The 23,766-nt window shown below is 40.1% G+C and overlaps 1 protein-coding gene across 1 annotated transcript; it reads right to left on the reverse strand.

Annotated features, from left to right (window-relative positions):
• Positions 1-2,135: 2,135 nt before the first annotated feature.
• LOC139733975 (nischarin-like) lies at positions 2,136-22,077 on the reverse strand. Its single transcript, XM_071644786.1, has 13 exons — positions 21,857-22,077; positions 17,487-17,750; positions 16,717-16,861; positions 15,326-15,393; positions 14,292-14,387; positions 13,333-13,428; positions 11,194-11,337; positions 9,141-9,395; positions 8,313-8,480; positions 7,546-7,626; positions 6,022-6,106; positions 4,899-5,067; positions 2,136-4,438 (listed from the first exon to the last, which is right to left on the reverse strand). Exons 1-13 carry the CDS (start codon positions 21,935-21,937, stop codon positions 2,353-2,355), a joined length of 3,738 nt encoding a protein of 1,245 aa, XP_071500887.1. The 5' UTR covers positions 21,938-22,077; the 3' UTR covers positions 2,136-2,352.
• Positions 22,078-23,766: the final 1,689 nt, after the last annotated feature.

Below are 23,766 nucleotides of genomic sequence, written 5' to 3' on the forward strand. Positions count from 1 at the left end.
TCACTTGCCAAACTGAAATCTTTGCATATCAAAGAAGTGGGGCTGACTAGATTTGGCATTAAAGGCTGGGTACAGCCTACAGGTGTTGATATTTCAAATTGCACATTCTCATACATACAAACATACAAACACATACAAACAGATAAAGACATGCATTTATAAACATGCCTTCAAACATGGACCTGTCTGCTGTTTTGTTCCCCCCTCCCCTTTTTTTTTTAACTTCACCTGATCAACCTTAAAGGCTGTGATACTAGTGGCAGTAGGAACCTGATGAGGCGAATCACAGGAATTACTTTTGAGAGTGTGAGTTGCTGGCTTCATGGCTGTGTATGACGCCCTGTTTTAACTCCTTTACGCTGCATTCATGGACAAATCTAGATGGCATGGTCACGTCAGGGCTCTGGAAACTCACTACCATGGCGGTTTACATGGTAAGATGCAGCATGTTTATTCCATGGTGGTTTCCCATCACTGCTTGGCCAGCAGAAGATGGTTGGCGAGTTGTACAAACTGCTGGCCAGACCAGCGACAGAATTCCCTTCCATTGATTGAAGATTTGGCACATCAGAAGAACTGGCCGATCACAGTGCTGCCAGCATTCACTCATCAATATCAACGAGGTTCGAAATTCCAAAGAGCTACCAGAGAGATACTTGCGTGTGGTGCATACACCTCAGTGGGCAAGATATAATTCCTGAATCACAGAGATTTTTATATTCTTCTTCTCCAAACACGAAAGATATTAGAAGTTTTAGATCAAGAAGCGTCCTGCAGAATCAAAGAGGATTGGCAACTCTAAAATTTGACCTGTTCATCACAGGGGAGACACTTCGACCCGAGCATCACATTGCAAGCATCTATGTAGTACAGTGGAAACTCGATATAACGAGATGGTCGGGACCGAGTCATTTTCCTCGTTATAGCCGATATCTCGTTATATCAGTAGGCATAAAAGAAGGCATAAAATAATGACATTAATGTGCACATGTGGGACTACCCATCATATTTCAATCAATACTGAAAACTTGATATTGTGTGTGAGGGAATTACTCACCTTTATGGGATGGGTAAGAAGATGTTTTTGCCAAGGAAATCCAATATCAAGAATGTGTTTCTTATTAATTGTAGATGTTTGAATTTGTAAATTTATATAGCTTGCGATTGTATCAAGATCGTCTGTGGATTGGTATGTGCATGGTTATCGTATGGGTGTGTGTTGTGTGGAAAGCTTGAATATGATCTGCACAATGCTGTGTGTGTATGTGACACATTCTGTATGTACATTATGACTGCGTGTGTGTGAAGACGGGGAATTCCCTAAGTAGAAGGCCAATCACAGCATCAGATTGCCTCACACCTGCCAAACATCATGATGATGTCATGTATACATATGGCCGTCCCACCACATTTTCTGCATGTATCAGTGTGCGTGCACACACACACTTCACACGTACAACAAGCAGTGCTAGCTTGAGTGCATTGAAGAAAATGATTATGTGTATACAAGACAGTTTTTGGCGCATCAAGCTTTACAATCTCGGAAGATGATAGCACAGGCGAAGTAAAGCTTTACCGAAGGCATCTTGCTTTACCTCGCTATAGCAGGTTTGATTTACTATGTTTTTCTTTGTTTGGAAGTCACAAAATTTATCTCGTTATAGCAGTTATTTCGTTATAGCCGATCTCGCTATAAGAGTAGCATTTTACATAGACTTGTGTGGAAGGAAATTTGGGACCGAGAAAATGTCCTCGTTATAACCGATATCTCGTTATAGCAGTGTTCGTTATACCGAGTTTCCCCTGTACTAAAAACCAATGCCCGATTTCAAGTGTAGCCCATGACTATTAAGTGGTCAGACATTGTTATATGGTATACGCAGTGAACCACTATGCACATCATTTGCTCAGTGCAGGAGTGAAGGCACCCATACTAAATGAAAATAAGGCTGTGCCTGCAACACCAGTTACCACAAATCGGATGAGCAAATGAGCCCCACCTGTGGGGTCTTACCTCCCAGACTACAGCTTTTCGAAATTAGTGCACTATGGTGATGTTTTCTTTCAAAGAGTCAAATTACTAATTCCAAATAGATAGGGCATACTTCACACCCTACTACCATGAAACTTATCAGTGGCATCATTTGACATGGGACAAAAAATATTTCTCAAGTACTTTTTTATCTATATTGAGCATCATGATATTTTGATAGAATCTTATTTTCTCTGAAATTAGTTTTTTCCACGGTGCTAAACTTTTTTTTTTAAAAGTTGGTTACAACGCAACATATTACCTCTTAACTGTCCCCCTGCAAATTTTTCATTTGGCTGATGGACGACAACTGTCATTGGTTATGCACTGACCTGGATTGAGAGTTCTTTATTATGCATGTCTCTCCATTGCCCACACAACATCTTCATTAACCTCTCTCTGTCTTCCAGAGAGGGAAGCATCAATGTCCACACAACGTCCGGTGTGTGGTGCCTCTCACCTCCCTGCAGGTCATCGGACGTGAAGTACTCCCGGCTGATGTCGACCTCCACGTTGATGACCTCAAAGATCAGGGTGATGTCGCAGGACGAGAAGTCACTCACCACCAGCCTTTTGAGATTGAAGATCGGCTGGACGTCGCTGACGGAGTACTGCTGGCTATCCGGGAGGAGCTTGGAGAAGTTTGGAATGGGATAGCACACATGGTCCTCCACGCACAGGGCAGCGTGAGTATTGGTCAGGATGAGGGATCTCGGGTAACGAGGTGTAGTCTCGATCACAGGGGGTTCATAATCACTGTTGTTGATGACATCCCCAATCTGATGGAGCAGCATGTACATCAAGAGATGAACATCGTGGACATTGTGGGTGAGACTCTTCACCTTCTCCACCACCAGATAAGTAAGGTCATTGATTGTTTCCTCATTTGCATAGGTGAACTTGACACCACCAGGATGCCGGTATTCCGTGATGACGGCTTCCTGCCTCGCCTTCATGGCCTCCTGGTAGAGATCAATGGGTGACCCCGGCCTCTGGTCTGCCTCCCGGGGACTGACTGGGCATGGCAGGGCCAGCATCAATTGCTGCTGGAAGTTGTGCGTCTCTTTGAAGCTTCTAGTGATCAAGGTCATGGTGTTCTCGGCCGACTGGCCAGTGAGTCGGATCTTCTGGTCAAACAGGCCCACCACGACCTCTTCCAAGTCTGAGAGCAGCATCACATGCTGGCAGCGCACCCTGTTTTCCATGGATTCCGTGGCATTAAGGATCACTCCACTGGCATGGGGAGCCTCTTCGAGTCTGCCCGACCTCAGCCGGGACTTGTTGACGGCCGAGTCACTGCACATGCGCCGGTGGGTTTTCCATGCTTCGCGGTGGAACTTCACATTCTTATCGGACAAGACATACAGCGCCCTCGTACTGAGCATCACGCAAGAAATCACTTCCTCTGTTGGACACGCATACGTGATCACGTTCGTCCAGAGTACGTGGAGCAGATATTCGGCAGTAAGTCCTATCTGCGTGACATTCTCATGGAAGTACTTGACAAGTTCTCTGGCAGACATAACAGCTAAGCACTGCATGGAAGGGCTCATCACCAGCTCTTTTCTCTGGATGCAAGATGACAAATGATCCATAACTGACTCCTCATACTCTGGGAGTCTGTGTGTCTGCACTTGAGGTTTGATGATAGGTGCAGTTATCTCATGGCCAAACTCAACACTTGGAATATCTAGTACTGTGGTATCTGTTTGAGATGAATCTAAATCTTCAGTCTCCTCAGCACTCTCCTTTTCCTCACTGACCTTAACTGAAATGTCTGTGTGCTCCAGCTGCTCTGCAACTGTATCCACACTAGTGTCCTGTAACTCACTGCTGTCTACAGTTTCAGATGCCTGCTCCTTAGGATCCTCAACTGTACTACCCTGGGAATTATTGATGTCTAGGTTTGACTCACTCTGATCGACTTTGGATTCAACGTTTGAATCTTCTGACATTTCTGCTGGTTTTTCTATCCTGTCGGTCCATCCTAGCAGTGCCAAAACATGACTCAAGACCTCCGTAACTTCCGTCTCTGAGGGGGACTTACTAGCAAGTTTGACCGAGCCACTTTTCACCCCCCTGATAACCCCAACCAACTCCTCCTGCTCCTGGGCCGTCATCAGATTCAGGTACTTCTCCAGGGTGGGACCGTTGACGGCGGGAGGGGGCATGCCGGCGGCCTCGTGCCTGGGGCCGTACGTGAAGAGTTTGGGGCCCTGGAAGTAAACGGTGAGCTGGGAGAAGACGTTGGGGATGGATGTGATGCCAGCCTGGTTGTGGCGGCTCACCTCGTCCAGGATGTGGTATGCAAAGGCCTTGGGACTCAACTTGACCTGCTGGAGTGGGCGTGGCTGGTCCGGGGGCGGCCCAGACTTGGGCTTGGGTGACCGTGACCTTGATCGTGCTCTGAAATAAATTTGTAAATTTGATCTTTCACTTCTTAAAGCTTGAACCTCACATTGTAGAGATCATAAAAGATACATCACTCTGACTGATATAAATCCACTTTGGAAAAGCTATACATTTCTATTGAATCCAATGTAAAAAACAGCACATTACATGCAGAATACACACAATTTGAGCTAAAGACTACCTTTATCATAAACAGTAAGAGCAGCTGAGAGTATGAATATTTTATGCATATAGAATAAAAATTTTGGAATGCTACAAATTTTTGCAATTGTCCTTCAACAAATCTGAAAAAAAAAGAACCATCTAAATAATTTCCATGCCCTACACTGTATAAGCACTTTGAAGAGACTTTAAAAACAAACCACAGAAAGCCAACAGATATGTGACACTCATTTCTATGACTGGAAACAATGGTTGTAGAGAGTAATGTAAACTCATATATACTGCTTAATACCTTTTTGATTTGTCTTTTTTCCCTCTGCCCTCCTGTCCCATCTTCTTTTCCGCGACGCTGTCAACATCACTCCCGCTGGGGTCAGACATCTCGTTGAAGATGCTGAGCCACGCCTTGCCCCCCTGTTGCCGTAGCGACTCTACCTTGGCCTTGAACTCTGGGTCGTCTCCTGGGAAACATGCACACAGCACACAGCACGGACAGTTATATCACTGGACATAGAAAGACACCTTCTAATACTACACAAGGCAATGTTATGGTTATCCTACCTTTGCCTAAGCTATATTTGCAGGTATTTCATCAGAGGGAAACAAAATTTGTTTGTTACACTGTAAACCCATAATGTTTGCAGCCTTTGGTTGGTCAAACAACAGAAAACATCTCAATACATTTACACAAGAAAGCCTTGACTATAACAAGACAAAGTACAAGAAAATATTTTGACATCAGAGAAAACTGCATTGGACACAACTTCCAATTGTATTGTATTTTTTGACATCCATGTGAACGGGAATAAATTAAGACTACAGGATTTTACTGTTCAATACATTGCTAGAAATAAACAGCCCAAGCAATAGAAATTGAAAAATAAACTCAAACTTACAATCAAATGTCTGAGTATTTCTGATATCACAAGTTGCCAATTTGTAAATCACCAGTATTGTGATTGCAATGCTTTGGCACTTGCACTCTCATGTATCAGTGACATGTATTTGAGTTTTATGATATGAAAGTTAAAAGACAGCAGCATATATTCGATACACATTTTGGCAACATACTGCTAAAAGTAATGGAATACACTCATCACATATGTGCTGTCAATACACAAAATCAATTCTAAATGTTCACAATGTTTAGGCATGTGCAGTTGAGTAGAGTCATTGAAACTCAATGGTTCCATCCCAGTTATGATTTCTGTCATTATTTGTCTATTTCAACTACAAACAGGAATATGGCTTTTGGAAATCATTTTCCAAAATGAAATTTGTCACGTAAAAAAATTGGGTTTATATGCATCTGCAAGGCGAGCATTTCCTTGTCTGTACAGATCAGAGTGAAATCTTGAGAAAAATCTGATGTGAAGTGCCTAATGTTTTTCTACTAGCTGGACATTGGAAGTCACCTGTGAGCTTAGCAGGTAAGGAGGAAATATTAGAGCCTTTCTTGGATGAACTAGGGTCTGCTATCGCTGCCTCGTGGACTACTTTCTGTGGGATGCACCAAGCAAACAAAACAAACAAAATACAAAACAAAAGAAAATGAAAATCTGTTGGAAAATGTGCATTCTTTGGTGGTGAAATAAAAGCATAACTGATATCAAAGGAGACCAACATTGTTTGCAAATGTTAGAAAATGCTGTTTACCTGCTAAAGTGCACAGTTGAGCAGTTATATCTCAAAGTAGAAGTGTACCATGACAAGAATGTCACTGATTTCTGAAATGTAACAATATAGACCCAGCTAGGCCCAGACATGTAGGCCTACACTACCTAGTTCACTTCTTTCTCACTCATTTCAAGGCAATATTTCTCAAATTTGGAAGCATGATGCATCCATGCCTCTGTGACTTGATTTTGTTCCTCTGGGCTGTAAGAAATTCAAATGGAAGTAGAAGACATAACATTCCCTTGAATTTGCTTACAGCATACAATGTGCTAACTTGCAGCTGATGCTTAGAAAGATACATGTGAGATCATGCAGAATATCTTTGATCTTCATTGTGCTTGTGGCTTTTTGTGCATTGCTGTCTGAAAAATGCATCTCTTTTTCTTTTCCGGACAGCGTTTGGGTAAGTTACAAGTACCAAATAGTTACAGAACTCAGAAAGAAGTGATCAACAGAAGAGTGCAGTATTCTGAATTGGCTTGATCTTTAGTGAGCAAGTGCACGGAAGAAATGTGATGGAATCGTGTTACAAGAAATTTTGATGAGAGTAATTGTAACTAGGAAGGCGAGATCTGTCTACAACTTTTTCCAAACCTCGATGATGTGATGCACACTGAAATGAAGATAATGTTGTGAAGTGCACAACAAAAGGAAATGCATTATACACAAATAATGTGGTACTGTATATCAAGAAATTCGTAGCATTCCTTTTTCAGATCTGCATGAACATCCTACACAAAAACAAAATAAAAAAGAGAAAAGTCTTATAAATTAAGACTCTCGCATCAACAGCTATCAAATACATGACAACAGGTAAGAAACTGAGACATACTGCTCTACCAAGTCTCATTTGTGATTTAGTGCAATATTGAAACTGATAATGATTTTTTTTTTTTGGGGGGGGGGGTGGGGAGGTTCACTCAACGTAAATTGATCTTCAGGTTAGTCAATATTTTCACTACAAAATCATTTTAGAATCATGCAATGCTTGCTAGAGTCACGGCTGTTTACAAAGTATAGTATCCCTGTAAGTTGAATCATATCCTATCTTGATATGCAAAATGTAAATATCAAATTAAAGAGAACAATACATTTGCAATATATGCCACTAAAAAGCAACATCTCTTGTGCATGTCTAAAAAACACACTTAGCTCTGTGGTAAAATGTTGCAGATTCTGCCTGCACAAAACTAGACTGGAGATAGAAGAGATATGTACCAGTGGACAGGGAGAAGTATTGGATGATCAACTGATGTACAAACCTTGGGAGAGTTGTGCTTTGAGCCCACGAAGGGGCGGTAGTCTTTGGATTTCTTGATTGCCTTCAGAATGTTGACAGTGTCCTGCATGCGTGGAGGTAGCAATTCATAACAAAAACGTAATAATGACAAACTTCTGAAAGCAGCCTGCCTCAAATATTAAGTGTAAGTAATATAGCACTGCTTTATGTAACTATTCAGCAGGGATCATAGTGTCATACTTGGGTGTAGGACACAAAGCAAGACCATTTCCGCTGACATTAAAGTTCACCAAATCAGACAAAATGGGAGTAAAATACGTAAAGACAGGAATTTCATAACTTTTCAATGCCTTTAGCATGAACAGATGGTCCCATAAAGTACAAGCAAAATTCTGACTTACAGCTGCTGCTCTGGTAGTGGAAAATAAGGAATCTTCCTACTGGATCAGAACAGTTGGCAGGCAAGAAAGATGCATAACATTCATCCTTTGTGTATAAACTTAAAATTTCTTTGAGAATATTCAAAGTCATATTCTTTCCAACATATGGATATGTGTCATTGACAATACTAGAGTCGCTGTATCAATAAAACTTATCTATATCATTAATACATCTAAGGAGGATTTAGAAAGAGAGTTTATCTTCCCATGTCTGCCACTGCATAATTAAACAACTACTAAGCATGACAGTTTTGCCTCTCTGAAACTATAAAAAAAAAGAAGAACAGATTACATCTTGCAAATATTTCTCTCTTTTTTTAGGGGTGGGGGGTGGGGGAATGAAACCTACTTTCTCCTTCTCAGACGGCTTGTGCCCGTCTAGACTGAGTTCCATGAAGCGATCCTCAAAGAGCTCTAGGACCTTGGTACGGTAGTCCACCACGTTGGTGACAGGGTTCTCGCTGAGGAGGAGCTGTTCCAGACAGGGCAGGTTGCAGACATGCTGGATCTCCACCACCTGTGAATCAACAGGAAGAAGCCAGGGGACAACAGGGGAGTAGTGTCAGTGGGCTTTCTGTCCTCCAAGTCCTCAGCAACTCTGAAAATGTACCTTATGGGAGTTGGCTACATTGCCAGTGATACATAAAAGTGAAAGGGTTTTCTCGCTCTCAAGTTATTTCATTATCTATCCTTCTGAGCACTACTCCAACATTTCTCTCTCTCTCGCTCAAACAGAGGCTGCAATTACAAGACAGCTCTATGGACGACACATTTATAAAGGCCTTGATCCTTGAGAATGAATATCCCATCTCCTCTTTCACAAGATTCACATGTAATTCAGAAATTGTGTTGAGCTTGAAATGCATGGTTGTGTGCTCATGTGTTTTGAGCATGAAGATGAAGGAAATAGGTAAAGATAAGATGTACCGAATATTTACTTTACACTCTCGATTGAATGTCATTACCTTTTCTCCTTTCGTTACCTTTTTGCCTATCACTACCTATTCTCCTATCATTATTTTTTCTCATATCATAACATTGCATCCAAACACTTCCTAACCAATCTACAACAATCTGTTTCATCAATGGACATCAACTAAAGTGTGTACATATGATATGGGCACATCCTAACATCATAAGTTGCCAATTAAAACCTTATAATCGATCTAAAACTCACGTGCTCGATTATGTTTGACCGGATGTCCAGCTTGACCAGCGAGTAGAGCTTGGAGAGGCCCTGCAGGCTGGACAGGTCATTTTTGGTCAGGAGCAAGGTGTGGACGTTGCCCAGCCGGGTGTTGAGGTTCTCCAGGGAGGAGAGCTGGTTGTAGGACAGGTTGAGGTGGGTCATGGCGGGGAGGTGCTGGAGATGGTCCACCACCCTCAGCTGGTTGTGACTCAGGTTCAGCTGCTGTACGTACGGCAGCAAGCACTGCGGGGAAAGAGTTGGAGTGAGGATCAGCAAGGAGACGGCGGCCATTAATCCGACAAAAGAGAAAATAGATGTAGAGGGATAGTATGAAATGCACAGACGTACAGCCAATCAAGAGGATTGTATATCTCAACCTGCACCACTGATGTGTGTCTTTCTTCATCAATTGGCACATACATCTGTTCTGAAACTAACTGTCGCTACGTAAGGATTACATATCTTTTATAATCTGTGATGCATTAAAGGCACATAGTCCCGGTAGAGTAGAGGGCGCCGTTGATGATACTGCCGATCACCGTTAGCACTGATACGAAGATTGCCGAAGTTGAGCTGTCATCAAGAGTAAAGCGCGTAGGTGTTGCTAAGTAACGTTGCCTTCGTTGTCTTCTCTGCGCATCGTGCAGTCTGTAGTAATGCCAGGGTGCGTGCATATGTGCTTCTTATTATGACATCACAAAAGAAGTTTGCTAAAGCTGTCATCCCCCTCAGCCGAATCATGAGCCGAACTGTGATTGGACCACTGACTACAGTGGATCGGACTTCTTCGGACTCGGGGAAATGGGTCACAGCATAAGCGCTAAAGAGGAGTCGATGGGGTAGGTCTCTATGGGAAACTTGCGCCGTGCGCCCGCATATGCATTTGACTACACCACAGGGACCGTGTGCCTTTAACAATTACAGTACAGTTGAACCTCTCGTATCCGGACAAGTCGGGACCGGGGTTCATCCGGATAAGGGATTTGGCCGGATACGGGAGACTCAATGCTTTATACATGTACATATACAATGTACATACACATGTACTGATGTAGCCCATTGTAGTACCACATGTAGTAATGTGTATACTGCAACCTTTTCATTGTTACACTCAGTAACAGACCCCAAAATAGAGGTTCGTGTTTGCAAGAATGAAATCATTTTCTTTTTATAAATTCTTGGAATGATTTACCTAAATAATTATTAAGAAATGTATCAAGTAGATCATGAAAATAAACAGTCTGAGTCGACAAAACTACGCTTCAAAATGCATGTCTATCTAGTCATATCGACGGCTGTGTATGGACCTATATGTGGCAATGCGATATGAGAGGACTCGAGCGCATAATCTGTCCATGTTCTTCGATTGATTTGGGGATGTTTGGGGATGTTAAAATGTCTGAAGGTAAGCAATTTGGAAGGAAATTTGATGTAATGTATGTTAATCATGTTGGAAGTAATCTGTAATTCATGTGTGTTTGTGTAGGAGTTCTCAAGGAGTTGGGAATACCCCTTTCCTCCCGTAATTATTTTGAAAAAAAAATCACGGCGAGATTGCGTCCGTATAATAGAGAGATCCGGATAAAGGGAGGCCGGAGATGAGAGGTTCAACTGTACTTTGTTGTAAGATTGTCATTTGTCACATAGAGTGGGGTTTCTGTGATAAGACCATCCCTCCCTCCCTCAAATGCCTAGGGTGAGATACAATGTATGGGATATTGACATACAATATGGGGGGGGGGGGCACAGAGGACAAAGGGAGTGTGAAGAGGGCAAATGAGAAAGGGGTAGAGGTAGGGGGTGAGGTGAGAGTTGAAGACAGGGAATGTGCAACAGTAAGGGTACATGTCTTTGCAAGTGCAGATTATTTTGCTGCTGTATGTGTCCTTACAGCTAGATCAATTTCTTCTACGTTCTGTGATTTTTTTCCACCAAAATTAGACAGCCATTCTACATGGCTTGGATATCTTTCTCTTTTCTTTTTTTAAAATTTGATTGTAACTACTATTAAAATGCATACTAATTGGAAGGATATGCTTACCACTGAATGGTCAATACTGGTCAAGCTGTTGTGGCTGAAATCAGCCTGCTTCACTGCACTCCAGGGCGGCACCACCTTCATGAGGTCTTGACCGCTGGCTCCAGCCAGGGCCTCCCACTGACCAGCATTCGGGAGAAGAATATCCTGATGAGGGACATGAGACAGCAATAATGCTCCATTAACCCTTCACATCTCAGAGACCACATTTTCCACGGTTTTGGCGCAATATTCACTATTCCTATCACTCAATGATAGTGTTTCATAAAGGTGGGGCTGAAAATTCTCTTTCAATTTAAAATATAGCCTTTTATTGTTAATAGCCAATCCTCTGTTTCAGGCGCAAAATTTCTAAAAGCATCATAACTGCATCATCTATAATTGATTCTCGCATTGGCAATGTATTCAATGAGGAAGGAGTTCCTGTTTCTCTCTCATAGTTGTAAACTTTCGCAAATTTCATTTTGGTTTTGTGTGAAAGTCAGGGTTGTATCAAAGGTGATATAATGACAAGAAGATGGTTTTGGCAGCAAAAATCTCCAAGGACTTGTTGGGTGACGTCTTCATGCAGGGGATAAACGAGGGCAGACATGTTTGAGGAGCAAGCAATACCTATGAAGGTTCAAGTGTTTATTCATAACAATTACAGTTTCGACATAATCAGACCAACAAAAAAAAATAAAATAAAATAAAAGGAAAAGTTATGGAGTTTCTAGTTCTAAAATGTTTCAGGCAGAACAAACGTTTTTGGTCACAACACACTTAAGCAAATGAGATGGGGTAAATAGTCTTAACTTTTTACAAGTTTATCTGCACAATTTCCTGGTCTTCAAAGAAATTCAAACCAAAAGAAAAATATCATCTTTACATCCAAGTTACTGTGAACAGCAGTGACTTTTGTTTTTAAAGTGGGAGCTTTAGTAACTGAATTACTGATACTTCTGTTTCAATTTTTAACTAACAGTATTATTCATTATAAAATGATGAAGCAGATCCTCATCACATGATTGGTTGAGCTGGCTGAGAGTGTGTATGTGACTAGGCATTTATATTGCCTATCACATAATTTTGCTTATGACCGGTCGTTACTACTGAAAGTATAATGATAGGCTATTGGCACTTTCACATTGTGATGGTGACCAGGCAAAATGTCATTAATACTTCACTCGTAAAAATGGCTGCCGTGGGATTTTTAACACATACATCTTGAAATTCTTTTGATGATCTGCTTCATCATTTCATAAAATAAGTATGACACATCATTTTGTTCTGGCATTACCCACACTCGGTACCTCCAAAGCAGTTCAAATGCCCTACGCTATCGCCTCGAGTATCTGAGACTGTTCCAAAGGTACCTTGTGTGAGAAATTCTTATCAATGCCCTTAGTGATGTGTATTATTCGTTACCTGAGGGAGAGCTGTAAGGTAATATGTCAATGCTGCATCTAACCAGGAAACATCACAGAGTCCCTTTCAGGATTTTGCAGGAATTTAATTATATTCAAAGTTGAAAACTCCACAACTTTCTTCAACTTCTTTGTCTGGTTTCAATCAAACTTTCATTGATTTGTTTGTCTAGGTGTGTTCAAGTGCTCTTCTAAAGCCTACTATTCTGTAATATACCTGCACCACAGGAGCGCTGGAACGTGTCAGAAGTGTACCTTACCGTACTATACCGAGCAAAAAGTGGACCACTTTCCAATGTGCTCCAATCAGTATACCATAACCATACCAGAAGCTGGCATGAGAAGAACGATCATGACATGCATTTATACGTCATGATGCAAAGAGTCAATTTTCTTTGTTAGGGACACCTGTAAGCAGTGTAAGTGCACCAGTTGTGTACATGACCCTGTTGTTACAAAACATCTGACGCCCTTAATAAAATAACTCATGAGGTACGCTTTCTCTGCAGAACGTTCGCATGCTTCAAATCTGGCATGTGTATGATACGATACTCATTTACAAATAGAATGTAGCTTTAGATCGGTTCGCTTTGGTTTGCCTTTGAGCGCTCAAACGCAGCCTTAGACTTGACTGTTTTTGGTAACTTAAACATGGAGTGAAGTTTCCTTTTTTTCAAATGCATGCCAGTAGCAGACACTGCACTTTAAGGAATACAGAATGCAGGCAAGAACTCACTTGTAAAGATGACAGTGTTCGGTTCACAGCCAGAAAAGTAATGTGCCGTTTCACTTCCTCTATGCCAGCGATGAGCTTCGCATTACAGACATCAATCTACAAAGAGATAAAGCACATTCAAGTTAGTTTCATACGTTACTTTCACTGTGAAATATAGTCCTATGTGTATTTGGCCAGCAACATGGCAAGTTCTCAATGTATAACTTAGACTTAAATTTCTAAAACCTAATCATGAATCACGAAGCCACAAAGATATAGTATCAGTCTCGAGTAGCCATAAATCTAATAGCCACTGTGAATTTATTATACTACAGGAAAATAAAACTCAAGTGACTAGTGAGTTGAAAAAAACAAATGCAGTGATTCAACAGCTGCAGATAAGAGAAAATGAAACAAATACTTGGAAGTGTAGGAGGATTGTACAATCACATAAATCATTCAGAAATCATCTAACAAGGCAACATACCACACTGTAGTACCTACTGACTTTCTGAACATTTTGCCGACAAGTCTTGCATTTTCTTTTTAACATGTCATAATCATTTCCATGTGTCCATTTGCTATCATTTCTGTTGACCATTATTTATCCTTTGGCAGTGCTTTATATGAAGGCAACTAAAATGTGCATTGGATACATGCCTCTGGCCACTTGCTAATGTCTGATACCAACAATGATAGTCAACAGATGAAACAAACTTAAAATATTTTGCATCTTTGCAAAATATTTCCCTAATGTCATCTTCAGTGAAAAACAAAAACAAAAAACAAAACCAAGCTTCCTGAATACGTCAGAAACATGACATATTTACACAGACGGGACAACTGATAAAATTTAAGCACTGCAGCTTCCGGTAGTTATCACTGATCATTAATCTTTCCTTTTTTTTTCTCTCTTTTTTCTTTTTTTTTCTTTTTTTTGCTAAAGAAAGGTTAGCAAAGTTTTCTTGAAACTGAAGTACCTGTAGGTGTTTGATTGCTTTGAAGTAGGAAAGGTCATAGGGCAGTTCATCTACTTTTCTGGAGCTGGAACCAAGCCTGGCAGTAGATCCTACAATCTGCAAGGGGTCAAAAAATAGCAAGTGGAATCAAACAGAAATCGCTGAAGAGATGATAAAGTAAAATGGACCAGTGAAAGGCCCTGTACTGATTCACACATACCCTAGGACTACATTATAAAGCGGGGGGGGGGGGGGGGGGGGGGGGGAAACCTACACAAATATCCACGGAGAAAAGAATTGTGGGATCAGAGTTTTCTTTTTCTTTTTTAGAAAAAAAAAAAGAAGAGAAAATGGGACATGAACATGAAGACAAGGAAATTTGTACAAAATGACCTTACCATGGCATGTGTACCCTAGGTATTTCCTGAGTGATGGGAAATGATTCACAACTAGCATAGTAACCAAAGTCTTTTGTTCCAATGCCACATGACTCATATGGTACCATCATTTTAGCCTTAGAAGTAAAACAATGAGATTTATTAATAGTATCTTATGAGTATGATTAATTCAACATCTAAATATAACAAATTGCCAGTTGGCAGCGTAGGAGGCAATTAACCTCTCTTTTTATCATTACCTTGGTACACTTAGGAAACAGTTTAATTCTCCCAATGTTTACCTATGAAATCCATTGTTTTCAATTCTTGTCTTTTTTTTTTCTGCAGAATCGTCACATCAAGCCCATGCATTAGTTTCAAAACTTTCTAGCTCACATTCTTCCGTTGTCAATATCACAGAATGATGGCCCAATTTCCTCTATTACCACTTGACATTCACTCATCACACAGAACATAGACAGCAAAGTGCACAGTTCATTCTCATCTCCCATATAAGCCAGAATTGTTGGCAAAGAATGTGCACCAGTTTGACAAATTACTAAAACACATCAGGAATCAAATATGAGAGGCTTTGAAATCTGCAAAAATGGTTGGTCTAGAAACACTGTCACACCTGTGGATGACACAGTGTAGACAGACAGAAAGCATTATACATACCCGAAGATACTTAAGTCTAGACATGAAGTCCATAATGTGTCCAATGTCGCTATGGGCATCATCAGAATCTAGAATAAAGAAGAGTGGTCACAGCTAACCCATTAGACGAGTTTGTAATTCCACTTTGCATGTAATTATGCATGATTATGATTATGATCATGATTATGATTATGCATGTAATATCCTTATTTCAATGGTACCTGCCAAAACATCCACCTGACAGCAAGCCTAAAATTTGGCAATATCAAAAGAAAAGGGTTGTTATTGTATTCAACACAAAAATGAAATGGATGCCTGCTAAAATGTCAACTGAGGGACTATTCTGGTCACCTGGTCTAAACGCAGATTCATTCTTTATTTCAACATGAAATCCGTAAATTGTTACATCGGGCAAGCTTATACATTGTACCGCTTTGAAAACGAGTGAAGTGCCTAACCAACTGAGAAAAAAGAAAGGTCATTTGTACCAATGTATACATGAGCTAATTACAAACTGGCTTATTTAGATTAATTACTACCAGTACTACATCGTAGCTAACACGCCTGACTTCTGCAATCCTTTGAGAATGCTCTGCTGCAGCGCGAGTTACAGATATATATATATATATATATATATATATATATATATATATTTTTTTTTTTTTAGGATCAGCCCAAAAGTATGCTTCATGTCATTGCCAGTATGTACATGTATCAACCAAGTAAAGATAGAATAAATGTGTACCGGTAAGTATTCTCACCATTCAAATGTTCAAACTTCAAAGTATTACTCTGATTAAAGTTCTACTTAGCCTGGCAATCTTAAAACTCTTATCAAACACCAGCTGAATTGAAGAACACAAAATAACCAAACTATGACCAAGAATAGTGCCTATTAACAGGAAGAGTGTTTTCAAGCAAATGTTGCAGACAAAATAACTGACCAGCTCTTTAATTATTGACATGACAAGGGGATAGTGTATCCCTGAAGTCATGCATTTATTGAAGATGAGTGGGTGTTGCTTGTAAGTAAGGTCGACAATAGATGTGTGCTAATTATGATGACTATGACAATGACAACAACAGCCATCAAAACTGCCATCACCACAGCAACAACATCACCACCATGTCAACATCACCACAACTGTACCACTACCATCCACCAACACCGCAACCACTACCACATTTCCGACCACCACCATCACCATCAACATCACCACCATCACCGACATCATCATCAACACTGCAACCACCATCACTACGACTACCACCACCGCCACCAACATCACCACCATCACCAACACCATCACTGACACAGAAACCAACACCAACACCAACACCAACATCAACACCACCAACACCACTCCCCTTGACCACACAAAGCCCCACGCCTGACTCAGGATCCGACTCACCACATGTAGGCAGAGGCATCTTGAGGCGCTCTGTGATGGCAAAGAGCTGCATGGGAGTCATTTCACACACATCCTGACTGGCCAGAATCAGGTCTCCCTTTGCGAAGAGCTCAGCAGCCAGGGCTTGTGATACTCCATTGATGTCCTACAAATTACACATCAAGCAGAAATCCATGTATTGGTATATACAGACATATGATTGCCAAGCACTGTGTAATCAACCATATCATGCAAAACTTGTTTCGTGGTATCACTAACTTATCACTTTATCAATCCACCGGTGAAAGAGTTTATCATGCAATACAGAATATGTTTGTCTGTTACAATATCATGCAGAGCAAATTTTTAATGGTTTGTATCATCACCGTCAACCAGCGACAGCAAATATGATATGTCAATGTAAGTAAAGAATTCAAGAACTGCCAAGATTTATATCAGCTCCATAAAATGCAAGGACTCTTCAATCTGGCTGAAAGAAATTCTGAATTAAATATAACAGTGTACAAATTAAAATCTCAGTGCATATCAAGTTTCTCCCAATCTTTGATCAATTGTAGTTGTTTCAATCTTTGTAGTTTCAAGAAACTCCACAAACAACATCAGAATTACTGTACGTAGACTGCCTGTATACACCACATACGATGCTGTATTATTGCTTTAATTTGATTGTATGGAACACTTTTTGGGTACCATATTGCAAGTTTGCTATCCCCAGAATGTTTCCTTTTTTTTTCATTGATCTGATCGATTTCCAGGCAGATGACACTTACGTAGATATCAAACTCCAGGAAGAGCATGAGTGGCTTAGGCATGATATGGTTGGACTGGAGGACCTTGGCCAGATACGTCTCGAGGTCTCGCTGCCGCTTCTCCACGAAGCTCTTCGAAAGGTTACCAATCAGCCGCTTTGGGGGCAGCAACGACCTTTCAACTTTCCCCTGGCTCACCAGGGTCTCGTGCAGCTCATGGAACTCGCTGTAGCGATGCTGGACCGTCCACTGACAGTCCTCCACAGACACCTGAATGGTGTATACCTGGTGGAAGATCAACAAAATGATGGCTGTTTCTTCCCAGGTTTAAACTAATAATATCTTTATCTGTTTATCTTTCTTTTGCTCAGTATTTTATCTGATCTTTAATATAAATCTATCTTTTCATCATAATCATCACATTGTTTTTGTAATCTTTAATTTGTACTTTAATCATATTGTGTTTATAATCTCCGCTTTACATATCAATTTTTCATCATCTTGTATGATCCACGTAAATATATTTTCAACATTCAATTAAACAGTATGAATAATGTCCTTCTCATGGACATCTTACAGATTAAATCTGAATGTTCCTACAGTGTATAATGACGGTGTTTGCCCATTTAAGAATTTGAATATTCAGAAAGGGCTGGCATAAGCCTTACGATCAGGTGGAGATGAGATGAATAACCATTACCAAAAATATACACACATTCAATGAATTGGAATGCGCAATTGCCAGATCGGTTTCCACATCAGTTAATTTGCACAAAGATAAACAATTCTGAACGATGATGCTTCACTACATGCTGCATTCATGAGCATATTCAAATGCTCTCTTATCATATGAAATTGAATGACAAAACAATAAAATTGGCCGGGAAAACCTTTTTTTTTTTTGGTACTATTTAATATTTTGACCAGTAATAACGAGCTATTTAATCTTGATTGTACTTTCTGTAGACTAGACTGTGCGAATATGCCCTACGTTCTACTCAGAGGGATGTAGAACCTCTACTTTATGAAAAAAAGAAAGAAAGAAAGGAGGTTGCGCTACAACTACACGCCAGACAATCTTTTCACGTACCAACCCGGTAACGTTACAGTTAACGTTACGATGAGCACCTGTATATATACATTTCAAAGAGCGCAAAGCACAAATGGCATCCACTGTCTGAAGCGCCACACCACAAACCCTCATCCAGTTGCTGAATAGGCTCTGATGAGAAGCACCGAACATTTGTGAAGTGACATGTCTATACCGTGATAGCAATGACCTAATTCTCATGTGGTCAGGTCTCCACACATAGATACTACTCTAGGCCTAAAACTAATGTCAATGACCGTATTTACCTGTGTATATTTCCTATGCACTCCCGGGTTGGCAAACTAATGATAGCCACTGATTTAGTTCGCCGCCAATAGCGCACCACATTAGCGCATGTGTTACCTGCTATACACACACTTCAATTTAGGATGCATAAATTTACAAACTTTGTTAATCTGCCACCTAAAATCCATTCGAAATTTAAAAAAAAAAAAATCTCGCATTAACAATGGTTTTGTCCCCCCCCCCCCAACTTTAGGTAGTGGCGACTTAATGGTAATTGACGTTAGATCTAGTAGAATCTACTCAACAAAATTTCTTTCTGCAAGCAAACCTTCTTTGCAAGAACCCAAGAGATTGAAGTAGACCCACTACCACTCCTACTACTTGGTACTGCTAGATTCTAGATCTATGCAGTGTGGCAGCGTCTCCTGGATTTCTTCTCAGAGCAGAGGGAGCCTCCCACCCTGTCAAAATTGGAAGATTTAGCATTTTATTATAATTTAACCTCAAGCTTCCATTAACCATACCAATACCATAGTCGGCAAATCTGGAGTAAATTAGTTTGGTGGTGCTGAAAACAGTTAGGGAAGCCGGAAGGGGCTACAATTATCAAAGTAAATTAATTTTTAAACTAACCACTAAATTTACATTAACATGACCAAGTAGGAGTAATGATGACAGGGGAGCTGCTAACCCCAGGGCATTCCCCCTTCCTTGCCTTGTAAGTTGTAAAAATCAGTTGTAAACAGACCGCAGTTGTTAGCATGGATAGTGTTTAACCAAGGAGGTTGAAGAGATGGAGTAACAACAGAGTTATTCCCTTTGATCTATGTTCGAAGCCGCCGCTCAAAAATATTTGAAGCATGTGCCAAACAGGATCTGCCGCGCCGATACGAAGACAATTGACTCGTGTCTCATTGCATAAGGATGCGCAAACAGAAATTGAGGAAAAAATGCTGAAATGAAAATGAAAATTACTCGACTGGGCATGCGCGGGCACTAATCTGATATATCTATCAATAAAGAATTATACTTGAAGATTATTACATGTTAGTTTCATTTGGGGAAATTAAGTCGAAAAGTGATAAAACCAGCTTTCCAGGATGGTACAATTTTAAACATTTTCACATAATACAGCTCTGATTTACTCTTTTGTGCAAATTTCTGAACAGAATTGACTTTTGTTTTACATGCTCTATCATTAAGTGAAATTTCATTTCATTTAATAAATGGATAAGCAAAATATGGCCAACATTATGATAACGTTCAAAATGAATCTTCAGATTGCTCAGCAAGACGGCGGCGTTGAACATCGATCATCAAAGGCACAAGTGCACCAGTGGAATTCTTTTGTACATCAATAGAAATCTGACAACTGTTTGAATAAATTACAGCCAGTTGGAACTCCATGTATAAAACCTCCTTGATTTAACTAGGGAGCTCTTCACTGTAATGCAAACCAGTTTTGCTTGGCTGTACTAACTATGACTATGCACCATCATACCAAGATACAGTATGATAGCCCTACATCGACCACCATCTTTTAAACCGACCGTGTATTCATTGGCGCACTGAACGCTTAATACGCACTTCACTGCGCGCAAAGCACATAAAAATGGATTGGCTTTGAATGTTGATGAGGATGGTGTGGGAAAACGCGAAAATTCACTGTTCATTAATGGTTTTAATCAAGGACAAAATTTCGAATCAATATTTGCCGAATATTTTCACCGAATCGTAATGTAATGTCTATGGAAGTTTCTAAAAAGCTTCGTACAACACGGTGTTCAATACAACCCGGTTTGCGTGCATTGTCAATGCAAAAACAGCGGTCGATCCTAATAACGGGCGTTTCATGGGGAGCTGAAACGAGGCCACGCAAGTTGGTCGGCGATATTTTTGCACTGAAACTTCGAATTGAAAAGGGAACTGTCAACGGCATTTAATAGAGCTGGATTTTCTCAATCACGTAGGTTAAGTCTTTTACGTGAATTTCAGTATTAAATATTCTTATCAAGCAAATAAACATTAGGCGGTCGATGAGTAGTAGGTCCAACCATACATAGACTCTAGGCCTACTGGTAACTACACGCAGCGCTGGCGACAGCGCTGCACCTCTTTTCCTTCGCGGACGTTGTTATCGTTCACTGTTTCCTTCATGAATATCTTTATTAATCGTGGAAAACTAAAATATAAGGAATTATCGTAATCTATGACCATCATTCAATAACCGGTATGCGATTTTTTGTTTAATTACGTCTAAAACTTACCGAAATCTATGGCTGAAATCAGGTCTGTAAACGTCCTTACTGCTTCACTCCTCATCTGCGTGTTATATGAATGGCATTCACTCTCGTATACTACAACGTAGGTAGTCGGGGCGGAAGTGATGAGATAGTCGGATGACCCCGACTAAAAAAGTTCAAATCATTGCCGGTGCAGCACGCGCGGATCTACTACAAGCTTTACGTAACACATGAAACGCACGGGCGCACGGGCGTACGTAAAAAGCAACCACTTCTGAATGCGCATGCGTAGTAGTTTGTTGCTTTTGTGAAGCTCTCGAAGGAAAAGATGCCACCGCACGATCTACTCCGAAAAATTCAACAATAAGGTCTGGATACCAACAAAACGCCGAATTCAACTCAACCATCAGGAAAATACGCTGTAGGTAAGTGTTGCAAATTATATTACTCTTAAAATCATACAAAATAAAAGGTATTTTATGTGATTTTGCCGTCAATAGTGACGGTCGTTTACAACGTTGAAACACTAACACATGTCAGACCCTGTGCGCAGCACAGTGTCTGGTCAGGCTAGGCCTACTGGGTACTGCTCACACGTTGAAAATACACAACTCACAACTCACAACAACACAAGCCCAGCCATGCCAGGTGTCAACAGAAATTACGGTCTAGCCCCTTTGCCACTGTCATTACTACTAGCACGTAAATTTACGCCAATTTAAGATGATAATGCTTCACCACGACAGACTCGCTCAGCTCAGTCAGTCACGTATTTCTAACTCTGACTTCTTCTACTGTGTAAATTTACTCACTGTGTGTTTCTCGACCTCCGCTGTGGACACGATACGTACTTCCCTCTTTGGTGAGGAAACCTGCTCATCGAATGAATTCATCGCTGCTTGGCTTTTTTCTAACTCACGCAAAACATATACTTGATAAGCACAAAGTTATAAAATATTCATCAAGCGCATAAATAGGCCGTCGTCAGCCAGTTTTGTCAGAAAAAGACATGATAGAACTGGAACTTCGCCTTGGTGGTCGCCGCAACATAACACCGTCATCATTTAGCCAACACTGGTTATGCACAGCTACGCCTACGGCAGCTCCCACAGTACAAGTCCTACCCACAGGAATCGAATGTAAGCAGAAGAACCACCACCTGACCTGCTACGGTATCCTCAAATTCGTCACACTTAGTTTTAGCTCGTCAAGAAAAACAAAATGATGATGATGATGACGATGATGATGATGATGATGATGATGATGATGATGATGATGACGATGATGACGATGATGACGATGATGACGATGATGATGATGATGATGATGACGATGATGACGATGATGACGATGATGATGATGATGATGGTGGTGATGATGATGATGATGATGAATTTATCACAAAACGCAACAAACCCATGATTTTTGTTATGTTTGTTATTTCGAAGGCACGATCGAGCTGGTCAAAAGAGCTACCCTTCCAATACAAAACGGAATAACTAAATGAAAAATCAAAAGGTTCAGTGGGAGTATGCAATTTCTTTTACAAATTCAAGAGTGCAACTCGATCGGAACCTTATAAGATATGCACTTTGTAGAAAGTAGTGATACCAGTTACTTCAGAACATCTACATCCTATATCAGTGCATGCCTCTGATATGTGATAACGTGTTGAAATTTTGTATGTGCGTGTGTTTGTGTGTTTGAAGGCCTAATTGGAAGTAATTTTGTCTATCTAAAGAGATAGGTTGAAAGACGACTCTGATGGCTAAATCTGAGATTAAAAAGGAATTCAATAATATCTCCAATACCGCATAGAACTACATAGCATACACTTTTAGCCTATACATATCATTTCATTTACCATAAGATAGTGGGGATAATGATTATTCAAGTATTAAAGAGAAGACCTATATACGCTACCCTTTGAGGAATAAAATCAGAAATGGAGCGAATGATTCCACAGAAATGGAAGCGCTGTGTGGCCCCTGGGAATATCATAATATATATATATATATATATATATATATGAAGATTTTGTTCGCAAAAAACCAATAAGTCCATATTTGCCAAATGGAGATAGCCTATTTGCGATTAAAGGTCAAGAAAAATAAAGAGAATAGTAAGAAAATTTTTGCTTCTTTTGACCATAACTTCAAAAATGTACCTTTATAATTATGTAGTGATCAATATATCATTTAAAAAGTATTATCTTGTACTTTATGACAATACCGTACTTCAAAATCTTCAAAATGGACTTTTTTTGAACAAACTTTTCATACATATATATATATATATATATATATATATACATATACATATACATATTCATATACATACACATATACATATACATATACATATACATATACATATACATATACATATATAACATGATGAGATTTCACGTATTGGCTCCACGAAGAAATGAAGAAACAAACTGGTAATGCATTTTTGGCCAATTATGCATACGTTTATTCATATTTTAGTTTTGCTTAGTACAGGACGCCCAAAATTTGAGTTGAATAAGCTCATGCTTCATTGGCCAAAAATGCATTACCAACCCGCTCCGCAAGGGGCCCTTTTATATTCTGTATAACTTAATTGCGTAATCTGTTTGATGTCTTGATGAAAGTCTTCTAAGTCTGGTTATTTGATTATTCATAGTGGAATGAATGTCCTAATAATGGTCATTTTCAATCTTGCACACTTTGTTTCATCC

The sequence above is a fragment of the Diadema antillarum genome, unplaced genomic scaffold (genome assembly GCF_040938485.1).
Source record: "Diadema antillarum isolate AM-2024a unplaced genomic scaffold, OU_Dant_1.0 seq00000507_RagTag, whole genome shotgun sequence".
Taxonomy (NCBI): domain Eukaryota; kingdom Metazoa; phylum Echinodermata; class Echinoidea; order Diadematoida; family Diadematidae; genus Diadema; species Diadema antillarum.

What these genes read in the sequence shown, in the direction of transcription:
- LOC139733975 (XM_071644786.1), bottom strand. Translation starts at nt 21,937, where the DNA reads ATGAATTCATTCGATGAGCAGGTTTCCTCACCAAAGAGGGAAGTACGT. An exon ending in CGGAGGTCGAGAAACACACA is followed by an intron (nt 17,751 to 21,856) that starts GTGAGTAAATTT and finishes ATCTTCCACCAG; the next exon opens with GTATACACCATTCAGGTGTC. An exon ending in AAGCAATCAAACACCTACAG is followed by an intron (nt 13,429 to 14,291) that starts GTACTTCAGTTT and finishes ATCTCTTTGTAG; the next exon opens with ATTGATGTCTGTAATGCGAA.